This window comes from Neophocaena asiaeorientalis, unplaced genomic scaffold, assembly GCF_003031525.2.
Source record: "Neophocaena asiaeorientalis asiaeorientalis breed wild unplaced genomic scaffold, Neophocaena_asiaeorientalis_V1.1 scaffold388, whole genome shotgun sequence".
Classification (NCBI taxonomy): Eukaryota; Metazoa; Chordata; class Mammalia; order Artiodactyla; family Phocoenidae; genus Neophocaena; species Neophocaena asiaeorientalis.
The window spans coordinates 1,708,980-1,721,281 of NW_020172738.1; the positions used below are offsets into that span (position 1 = coordinate 1,708,980).

Genomic DNA, 12,302 nt, shown 5'->3' on the forward strand with positions numbered 1-12,302 from the left:
CACCAAAAAAAAGAAAACCCAAAACAACAAAAAAAAAAAAAAAAACATTATAAAAAAAAAAAAAATAAAGAGGGTTCTGGACCGGATTTGAAGGCAGAACAGTCCCATGGTTGAAATCATGGATGTCATGACTTTTCTGGTATGGGAGCACCAGCTCTGTTTTCAATCCTCATTCCACAGTGGATGATTCAGACTCAGAGGAATGCTGAGTGTGATTTCATATTGTACCACTGTTAGTCAGCAGGCTTAAACAGTTCAAGTGAACACTAAGGCTTTCAGTGAACTCTGAATTACACCTCTTCTGCTCACCATCAACCTACAGATTTCCTAATCGGCACAGTCCTTCAATTCTACCTTACAACAAACTACCTTTCACTGCAGCTGTGTGAGGCATATTTTGGATTTATATTCACATATACAATAAAGATTTTCATTATGCTTACACATCAATTTTCAGAGGACACATCACAATAATTACTCTTACCAAAAGAATACATCAAGGGACTTCCCTGGTGGCGCAGTGGTTAAGAATCCGCCTGCCAATGCAGGGGACACGGGTTGGATCCCTGGTCCAGGAAGATCCCGCATGCCGTGGAGCAACTAAGCCTGTGCATCTCAACTACTGAGCCTGTGCTCTAGAGCCTGCGAGCCACAACTACTAAGCCTGCACTCTAGAGCCCGTGCTCCGCAACGAGAAGCCACCGCAGTGAGAAGCCTGCGCACGCCAAGGAAGAGTAGCCCCCACTCGCTGCAACGAGAGGAAGCCCGCGCGCAGCAACGAAGACCCAATGCAGCCAAAAATAAAATTAATTAAAAACAAAAAGGGAAAAAAAAAATCTTAAAAAAAAAGAACACACCAAAATGGAATACATGTTGACTCATTCAGGGAGGGATTACTGGTAATTTTTGTTCGCTTCTTTATTATTTTCTGTATTTTTCAAAATTAACATATATTACTTTTATAATTAGAAAATAATATTTATAAAATATATGATCGCATCAAAATATCTGATTTTTGGGTGACAATAAGGGAAATATTTTATGCTTCCTCCATGTCTTACACTTCTCTGTTTTCCCACCAAGTGCTTTTCAAATGGTAAGCACCCAGAAAGAAGTCGGCTTGTTCAAGAGCACATGATCACCAGAGCTCCCCAAATCTGCCAAAGGCAGAAAATATCGAATTTGAGTTTCCCAATATAATGATTTTATCTGCATTACGTATTCTTTCAGAATCTCTTACCCTTTTCATTTATCTTGGTCGGGGAGGCCACACTATGATACAGGGCAGAGTACCATAGGGTCAGACAACACTGGCTTATAAACACCTCTGCTCTAATAAGCTGTTTGGGTAAGTTACTTGGCTTTTCTGAGTCTCAGTTTCTTCGGCTGCTGTAAGGACTATATGAAGTAATACATATGTAAAGTAATGTGTAAAAGTAATGTGTAAAAGGCATTTTATGATTCAGTAAGCATGGCTGTCTCACCATATCAGAGCAGAGTCCTACCAGTCCTCCATGACTATCCTCTCTGCAACCTAAATACTGCTATCAAAATGATATTCCTTAAAATGGTTCTCACTTATTTATTCATAGGCAACGACAGAATGTGATAGCGAAAACAACGAACTAACTCTGCCACTACCCAGCATATGACCATTAGCAAGCTACTCACTTCTTTACATCTTACTTTCTCTAACTATAAAACCCTGCACGATGAGATCATCATAAAATTCCCTTCTAGTTTTAAAAATCCTAAGGTTTGATGATTTTACTCTGGTTCAACAAGTCAAATTCCTTTGATTCTTAACTTATTTTACATGAACACTTATATTACCTTATATAGGATGGAAATTTTATGTGCTAAGTTTACATGAACTTACAAAAAGAAACGCTGGACAAAGCACTGTATGTACATTATAAGGAAGAACTTAAATATAAAACCACACCCCAAACAACAGGACATTTGGTGAAACTAAAAGATGGAATAAAAAAAATCAATGCAAATACATAATGGGTTTCTCCAATCAATATTAAGTAGACTAGTACTTTTAAAAAGCTAGTTTTTGTTCATCACTTAAAAATTTTTCCTCATTTTATTACTTATGCAGCAGTAACTTAATTTTCATTATTATGATTCTTCATAAAGAATTATTATATTAGTAGGTTAGGATAGTATCTTATTTGGAAGGCGACTTTGAGCCCATCTGGTCTACTCTGCCTGATTTACAGATGTGAAAAATGGAACCAAGATAGGTAAAATGACTGGCTTGCTTGTGATTACAAACAATTAATTGCAGTCATGGCTAAGGATCATGATTTTCTGACTCAATTTCATCGCTATGAATAGTATGGCCCCCACATAAAACAAATTAGAATTTGTAGGAGAAAATCATATTAATTTCCCATTTTATATTATGATAATCTCACAGAAAAGACAATTAAATTTCAAACAATGCTGTGACCCATGCCTTCTGCTGTGCCTGATTATCTAAAATCTACCTTCTCCAAATCCTGCATTTAAAACACTCATCATGTTTTTAACTCTGTACACCTTATACTGTTGGAAAAAAACAAAACCCATACTTCTATGTCAGCGAGAAAAATAAAGGATGGGAGAAGGGCATAAAGTTCCGTAAATGTCTTTTCTGTGGTTACTTATCACCTAGGTGTGTCTCTTCCTGTTTTTTTTTTTTTTTTCCTGTTTTCCTGGATATAGAAATGAAGCTGTACATTAGGGATCAGTTTTAGAGGTTTTTTTTCCCTTTTCTCTTTCTATGACATTACATTAGCTCTTATGACTTCAACTAGGTATATAATTCCTTCCACGAACTCACTGAGGCCCGAAGAATTTTGGAATTCAGAATTTAGAAAGGTGACATGGTGCACACACCATAAGTTATGCAATACCCTCAGTGGAGCGTGGGGGTAATATCCCGTAATCAACCAAGTTAATATTTCTGAAGCAGCAAAATGAATGTTTACTAAATGGGATAAAGGCTATAAATGAGTTCATACTGGCTCAGATTCTACAGCCAAACGAGTCCTTAAAGACAGACAAAACTCTTAGTTTTCAGACCTTTCTGTAAATTAGAATTGCAGATAAAGGCCATGAACTTATATAATTTATCTGGGCTAGCTCCCATCTCTTTCTTTAGTTCTGTTTTTTTCCTATGCTCTCATCTTAAATCCAACTGACTTGCTATAATCTCAAACTTAACATGCCTAATGTGAAAATTATCTTTATTCTTTTTCAAGATTCCTGGCAATGTGATCATGATTTCCCCACTATCAATATCCCAAGTGATGTTTTCAGCTCCCTCCTCAATCTTATTAGTATTATTTTGTTCATGGTAGTTGGTTGTGCCTTTTCTTTATATTACCACCAACACTTTTAGGGTCCAAATCCCTGTCTTACTTAAGGCAACAGTATGGTAATACAAATTACTATTTAAAAATGTGTTATGCTGTAAAATAAAACCTTATAATATAAACGTTCATGCTGATTTATTTTAAAACTGCAAAAGCTGATCAAACTTGGCCAAATATGATCCTACTTCCAAAAAGGGTACATGCCAGTGGTGGGAGAAGCTTCCTTGTAATAGGCCTCAGGCTAGATGATATTAGGCAAGGAGGAGCACAGGATCCCATTCTTACACTTTAATATTTTTATCTGATTCTATATATGATACTTGCTATATACATGTTCAAATAACTGCTAACAGTGGAGTTCATTTAATAAGATAAACAGAAGATAGATCCTTCATAAAGAGTTGGGTTCTGGAGACAAAATAACTCCAAGGACCTATAAAAGAACAGTATTCTAGTTAAATGGTTCTGAACCTCTGGTCTAAGAGCCTTCTAAATTGGGTTTGTAATCACCCAAGGGTGTATGCATGTTCTGGGGTCTATGTTTGTGAGAGTGAGTGAGCAAGAAACTGGCAGAAGAAAAGCAAAGATGTACTGGAGTTAGTTAAGCTAAGACCACAATGTGTAGAGCTTAGTGTTAAGACAGCATTCTGCAAAAGGATGTGAGGTAGATCATGACTGCATAAAAAACATTTCCTTTGGAAATTTCCATTAAAAATCTCACAAAATATCTGAGAAATGTCCCTTCTGTATTCCTTTGAGGAGGGGGTTACAGTCTTGATGAAATTAACACTTGATCTTTGATTTCAAGGCATTTTCATGGACTGGTTTGTAACCTTGTGACTAGGACTCTGTAGCCTTGAGAACTTACTTCTCTTCAAGCTCGTTAACAGCTTTTTCTTTTCAGCAATATCACATACCACCCCAAAAGAATATGAATTTTTAAAATTTTGGCCACGCCACGTGGCTTGCAGGATCTTAGTTCCCGGAGCAGGGACTGAACCCATGCCCCCTGCAGTGGAAGTACGAAGTCCCAACCACTGGACCGCCAGGGAATTCCCAGAATATCAATGTTGCCTTCTTCGCAATTATCAGGTAAGAGAGAGATATAAACTATATATAGTCTACAAAGCTCTTGATCACATGCTTAAGAGCAGAAAACGATGAAACAGAACTTAAAGTTTAAGGATTCATGAAGTGAGTAACAATTTTACTCTAAGGGATAGTGTTTCCAGAAAGAACATTTGTTGTATACACTTTTGCTTTTGTAGTCACTGGGGTACACATTTAACTTTCCCCATTGAGTTTATATTAATGGCACAGCCTACCAGCTATAACTGCGTTTTAACATTCTTATCGATACCCAAGATTCTGATACAATGTGAAGATGCAAGTGTACACCACATATTCACAACAGCTAAGACTTCATTCAACAAAATTTATGGAATGATTACAAAATACTAATTATTTAAACTGCTGTATTTTTTACATTTTCTAAATATGAAAAAGTTTTGTTTATTAGAATAAATAGTTGAAAGTTTTTGAAACTATATAGCCTACCCTAACCTAACCCCACCCCCATTACAAAGTACTCTGCCATTGCTGGTACAGAGCTTATGGTTATAAAATCAATGAAATCCTATAGCAGAGGATGGGAAGATGGCAAAACATTTGTCATGTTCACAATACGTATAACAAGAAAGCAACATGCGAGGTCAAAATGAATAAATATCTATATATTACTGTTAGGGGACGTGCATTCCATGGTCAAACTTCCTTCTTTAATGACATTACTCAGTTGGATAACCTCCAGCTGATAAAGCTCAACAGAAGATCAAAAGTAGAAATAAAAGATGCAAAAGCTACTCATAACTGCTCTATTTAAAAACAAAAACCAAAAAGAAATGTGGTCTGCTTGAAAAGATGTTTATATTCTAGAAGATACAATATATTAAGTAATGTATTATTAAAAGAGGATGAGAAGTTTGATTCTATTTTTTGCAACAATCCAATTTTTATAAGTCTTAAAAGTGATTTTAGGAGAGAGTAGGACTGGATTTAAAAAAAAAAAAAAAGGACAGCAACAAAAATGATAGCAACTGCTCAGAAAAGGAAATCTATTAAAGCTCCACAGAATAATCAATGAGTTCTGAAATTTTTTTTCTCCTCCTCCCCAGTCTATCGATACTTTGCTAAAAATGAATCTGCTTAATGAGGCAGAAGACAGTATACCAGTGGCTTTTTCTGTTGTCAATTTCTTTGACTGTTTCTTATATAGGAGCAGAATTATACAAGGTTGTTAAATGCCCTAACTTTAAATTAAGAAGTAAAGATCTGAAATTACTGCATAAGCTATATACATCTATTAAACATGTCACACATGGTAATTTTTAGTATATGTAATAAGATTTATGCACTTTCTGTTTCTCAACAAAATGAGAAGTTCTGGGTGAGGTGCCAAGCTACATTAGTTACCAAAGTCTGAAATGAGGTCCGAGAGACTATCATGAGGAAATTTTAAAACAGATGCCTCAAAATCTGTTATGGGGTCATCCACACGGTATATATGAGGACTTGATTGTATCAATAGAAGGATATGTGAAAAGGATTTCTCTACGGGGAAAACTGGGCTTTAAGTCTTTCCCACTAACAATAAGCCTAGAGATGGGCTTCAGAGAGACCATGTGGTGAGCATGTGGTGAGCCTAGTATGATCAGTGGTCATTGTGCACTGACATCTGACACATGAGTTATGAGGCAATAGCTATTGACTGAGGCACAAGCAATGAGAGAGGGAGGGGGAGAGAGAGGGAGAGGCAGGCAAAGCTGCACTGAGAGCCTATTATACTCCTACCTACAAGAAGGGCAAAAAATGCAATAGTGTTTCTGTGGACAGATGTGGGTCAAAGAAGAAAGAAAGCCTTCCTGGAGCCATTTGAAACCCTGCCCAAGGGATCTCCAATGAGGGCAATGACATTCTAACAGAGAATCTGGGTGTACTCATTTCTAAACTGAGACTGTATATACCATATAAAGTTTTTATTACCTCAGAAGGATGGATCAAAAAAAATCACAGACCACTTAGTTTGCATCTTGTATCACAGGAACAAGTTATCCTACTGAATAAATTTTAAAAGCACAGCAGGAGGCAAAAATTCAAGTTGATTTTTATGATTTTGTCAACCCATGAGTTCTAATTTTTCAAGTATGGCTATATAACTGAATTAACAAAGTGACCATAAATTTATAAAAAATGCAATCAAAGAGTATTATATACTTAAAGTTCTCCAATTCTCCTACCTCTTTACTTTCTGTGAGTTCAGTGTACACCATATTTGAGGTAGAAATGTCCTCAAAAGAAGATAAGCTACCAAAGAAAAGCCTGAACCAGCTCTCTTCTAGAGAATTTTTTTGTTTGCTCACCTTGGGACAAGTGATTTCAGTCTGCTGGATCATGATGAGAGCCGAAGCTATGAGAGCTCCTTGCCTCACATAGTTCACAGGGTCATTTGTCATTGGTTCTAGCAAATTAATTGCTTCCTGAAAGCATTAACAAAAAAAACTTTTAATAAAGTTTATATAAATTTTCAGATTAGTTACTGTCTTTCTAAGTCAATATTTTCATCTAACATTGTAATCACAAGTTAATTTAAGACTACTTGGATGCAACAGTCAGAACTGAGTATGCTTTAAGTTTCAATATAATTGATGGTAAGTGAAAAGGAAGCTTACAACACAAGTGCTCCTGTCTTGGGGTAAAAGAGATAAAAAAGAAAGTAGAAAAAATGAGATTAATGTTTGATAAACACCTATTATTTTCCAGGTGCAGTGGGAGGTATTTTATATATATTATCCATTTAATCCTCTTCATCCTAAAACAACAATAACAGCAATACAAAACAATCTTTAAAAACAAAGAAACAGAGTTAGACAGGTAAAGTAAATTGCCAAAAATCACATAAGTGTAGCAAACTCAGGCCAGTCTGACTCTAAGTATCCAACTTCCTTCAAATACTAGAGTAAGATAATATCTTAAGATGATTTTACAAAATCTAATTTAAAAAATTAAATAAATCAAATGTAAATTGAAACAAACAAAAAACAAAGAGAAACAAAACTCCCAAAACAAAAAAGATTTTACCTGCTAGGAGAATGGCAACACAAATTAAGTCAAATAGGACTAGAAATGATTCCATGGTTACACTTCCCACATATGGCGGGATTTTCCAAAATGTTTACCAGGATATCCCCAATATCATATTCTTCAGAATACCAGTTCTATGAAAACGGGATTCCTTGATTAAATAAGTTTGGGAGCTCCTGCATTCTGTGTATCACCCTCTCTTGCGATTCAAAAACGTATCTAGCACACCAAGGGCTCCAGGAGTGTACATATCATAACAAAAGGTTCAAGAAACCTTATTAAAGAAACTACTAGACCTTTGCATAGCCCAGCATCTGTTCATTGTATTTGACCAAGAACTCTTTTGTTCCATTATAATTTCTATTACACACCCTGCAGGACCTTTGTTCAGTGCCCCTTACAAGAGTCTTAGGTAGGTATAAATTTGGAGGAACAAAGCAATTATTTTATATGATTATCAAACTTAATTTAATACAGTATGTCATTTCTCAAATGTCCTTTGTTCCAAAGCCAAGTAAAGGAAGAATAAATTGAATCCTTTTTTGGGGGGCGTGGGGGGAATGACTTCAGATTTCCTTTCATGTCAATTTATTTACTTAAGAAATATCAGAGCAAGAGACTGGTTCAAGATGGCGGAGTAGAAGGATGTGCGCTCACTTCCTCTTGAGAGAGCACTGGAATCACAACTAACTGCTGAACGATCACTGACAGGAAGACACTGGAACTCACCAAAAAGATACCCCACATCCAAAGACAAAGGAGAAACCACAATGAGATGGCAGGAGGGGGGCAATCACAGTAAAATCAAATCCCATAACTGCTGGGTGGTGACTCACAAACTGGAGAACACTTACACCACAGAAGTCCACCCACTGGAGTGAAGGTTCTGAGCCCCACGTCAGGCTTCCCAACCTGCGGGTCTGGCAACTGGAGGAGGAATTCCTAGAGAATCAGACTTTGAAGGCTAGTGGGATTTGATTGCAGGACTTCAGCAGCACTGGGGGAAACAGAGACTCCACTCTTGGAGGGCACACACAAAGTAGTGTGTGCACTGGGACCCAGGGGAAGGAGCAGTGACCCCATAGGAGACTGAACCAGACCTACTGCTTGTGTTGGAGGGTCTCCTGCAGAGGCAGGGGGTGGCTGTGTCTCGCCATAAGGACAAGGACACTGGCAGCAGAAGTTCTGGGAAGTACTCCTTGGCGTGAGCCTCCCCAGAGTCTGCCATTAGCCCCACCAAAGAGTCAGGTAGGATCCAGTGTTGGGTCGCCTCAGGCCAAACAACCAACAAGGAGGGAACCCAACTCCTCCATCAGCAGACAAGCTGATTAAAGTTTTACTGAGCTCTGCCCACCACCAGTCCCTCCCATCAGGAAACTTGCACAAGCCTCTTAGACAGCCTCATCCACCAGAGGGCAGACAGCAGAAGCAAGAAGAACTACAATCCTGAAGCCTGTGGAACAAAAAACACATTCACGGAAAGAGAGACAAGATGAAAAGGCAGAGGGCTATGTCCTAGATGAAGAAACAAGATAAAACCCCAGAAAAACAACTAAATGAAGTGGAGATAGGAAACCTTCCAGAAAAAGAACTAAGAATAATGATAGTGAAGATGATCCAGGACCTCAGAAAAACAATGAAGGCAAAGATCGAGAAGATGCAAGAAATGTTTAACAAAGACCTAGAAGAATTAAAGAACAAACAAACAGAGATGAACAATACAATAACTGAAATGAAAACTACACTAGAAGGAATCAATAGCAGAATAACTGAGGCAGAAGAACGGATAAGTGACTTGGAAGACAGAATGGTGGAATTCACTGCTGTGGAACAGAATAAAGAAAAAAGAATGAAACGAAATGAAGACAGCATAAGAGACCTCTGGGACAATATTAAACGCAACAACATTCGCATTATAGGGGTCCCAGAAGGAGAAGAGAGAGAGAAAGGACCCGAGAAAATATTCAAAGAGATTATAGTCAAAAACTTCCCTGACATGGGAAAGGAAATAGCCACCCAAGCCCAGGAAGCACAGAGAGTCCCAGGCACGATAAACCCAAGGAGAAACATGGCAAGACACACAGTAATCAAACCGACAAAAATTAAAGACAGAAAAATTACTGAAAGCAACAAGGGAAAAAATGACAAATAACATACAAGGGAACTCCCATAAGGCTAACAGCTGATTTCTAAGCAGAAACTCTACAGGCCAGAAGGGAGTGGCATGATATATTTCAAGTGATGAAAGGGAAGAACCTACAACCAAGATTACTTTACCCAGCAAGGATCTCATTCAGATTCAATGGAGAAAACAACAGTTTAAAGACAAGCAGAAGCTAAAAGAATTCAGCAGCACCAAACCAGCTCTACAACAAATGCTAAAGGAACTTCTTTAAGTGGGAAACACAAGAGAAGAAAAGGACCTATAAAGACAAACCCAAAACAATTAAGAAAATGGTAATAAAAAAAGAATAAAATACGTAGGAGTAAACCTACCTAGGGAGACAAAAGACCTATATACAGAAAACTATTAAGACACTGATGAAAGAAATTAAAGATGATACAAACAGATGGAGAGATATACCATGTTCTTGGATCGGAGGAATCAATATTGTGAAAATGACTATACTACCTAAAGCAATCTACAGATTCAATGCAATCCCTATCAAATTACCAAATGGCGTTTTTTACAGAACTAGAACAAAAAAGTCTAAAAATTTGTATGGAGACAGAGAAGACCCCAAATAGCCAAAGCAGTCTTGAGGGGAAAAAATGGAGCTGGAGGAATCAGACTCTGTGACTTCAGACTATACTACAGAGCTACAGTAACCAAGACAATATGGTACTGGTAGAAAACCAGAAATATAGATTAATGGAACGGGATAGAAAGCCCAGAGATAAACCCACACACCTAGGGTCAACTAATCTATGACAAAGGAGGCAAGGATACACAATGGAGAAAAGATAGTCTCTTCAGTAAGTGGAGCTGGGGAAACTGGACAGTTACATGTAAAAGAATGAAATTAGAACACTCCCTAACTCCATACACAAAAATAAACTCAAGGGGCTTCCCTGGTGGCGACAGAAAATCTAGAAACAACAAATGCTGGAGAGGGTGTGGAGAAAAGTGAACCCTCTTGCACTGTTGGTGGGAATGTAAACTGATACAGCCACTATGGAGAACAGTATGGAGGTTCCTTAAAAAACTAAAAATAGAATTACCATATGACCCAGGAATCCCACTACTGGGCATTTACCCAGAGAAAACTATAATTCAAAAAGACACATGCACCCCAATGTTCACTGCAGCACTATTTACAATAGCCAGGTAATGGAAGCCACCTAAATGCCCATCAACAGATGAATGGATAAAGAAGATGTGGTACATATATACAATGGAATATTACTCAGCCATAAAAAGGAAAAAACTTGGGTCATTTGTGGATGGACCTAGAGACTGTCATAGAGAGTGAAGTAAGTCAGAAAGAAAAACAAATATCGTATATTAACACACATATGTGGAACCTAGAAAAACGGTACAGATGAACCGGTTTGTAGGGCAGAAATAGAGACATAGATGTAGAGAAGAAACGTATGGACACTAAGGGGGGAAAGTGGCGGGGGGATGGTGGTGGTGTGATGAATTGGGAGATTGGGATTGACATATATACACCAATATGTATAAAATAGATAACTAATAAGAACCTGCTGTATAAAAAAATAAATAAAATAAAATTCAAAAGAGAAAAATCAGAGCAATTAATAAATAATACAAATACCATTTAAATGTATTCCTTTTCCTCACTTCCCTGAAAAATGTAGTGCCGTTGTTTAGAAGAGCAAGTTTTGCAAACGTTACTCATATTGTCAATATTGTTTATGAAGTATTAATGATAAAAATATAAGAAAATTTCCAACTTGTAAGTTAAAAGACACTAACTTGGCCTTTGAGGTATGTGATATGACCTCAAAGATACATTTTAGACTAAATAGGTGTTTCAGGCTTTTAAGAAACAAAATTAATGTGCCAAGTTTCAGACAGATAGGTATTGATACGTAGATCATACAAACTATCTAGAAATAAAGCAGACTTGTTTAGTATGAGTAATGAAGAATATTCATTGAATTAACTTGTCAGATACTGTGTCTCAAAGAACATTTGCTCCTAGATAGCATATTAAGTTTAGAATAATCTGGGAAGAAAAAAATCTAATTTACATTTAACTTATGAGGTCTGACATAAATGTCTACTAAACACCGGAGGGAGAAAATACTTAGTAAAACATCCAACTATATTTTTCCTTTGTTTATAGAACAGATGTGCCCTAGAAAAAAATGAAGGCCTATTTCTATAAACTGTATTTTATACACACAATGACTTTTCTAATAATACTGAAGATACATTCTCATGTAAGAAATTCTCCTCCAAAAGAAATGAAAGCATTTAAAAAACAAAACTGTGAGGACAGAGACCATGTCCAACTTGTTCATCATCACATCCTTAAAATGATCTTCCCTTCATCATTCATTTGACAAATATTTACTGAAACTCTACTATGTGCCAGGTCTAACTTTAGGTTTTAGCAGTGAACATTCTGTTCTCAGGGACCTTACATTTCAGTGGAGAGAAGACAGACAATAAATAAATAGGTGTAAAAATATGTCAGGTGGGGCTTCCCTGGTGGTGCAGTGGTTGAGAGTCCGCCTGCCGATGCAGGGGACGTGGGTTCGTGCCCCGGTCTGGGAGGATCCCACATGCCGCAGGGCGGCTGGGCCCGTGAGCCGTGGCCACTG

The 12,302-nt window shown here is 37.3% G+C and overlaps 1 protein-coding gene across 2 annotated transcripts in view; it reads right to left on the reverse strand.

Annotated features, from left to right (window-relative positions):
• Positions 1 to 12,302, reverse strand: part of PSMD1 (proteasome 26S subunit, non-ATPase 1) — a 102,759-nt gene that overhangs the window by 24,236 nt on the left and 66,221 nt on the right. For both annotated transcript variants that reach the window (XM_024740534.1, XM_024740533.1), the window contains one exon: positions 6,788 to 6,904. In XM_024740534.1, the coding sequence (XP_024596302.1) occupies positions 6,788 to 6,904 (117 nt within the window). The remainder of the gene's footprint in view (positions 1 to 6,787; positions 6,905 to 12,302) is intronic.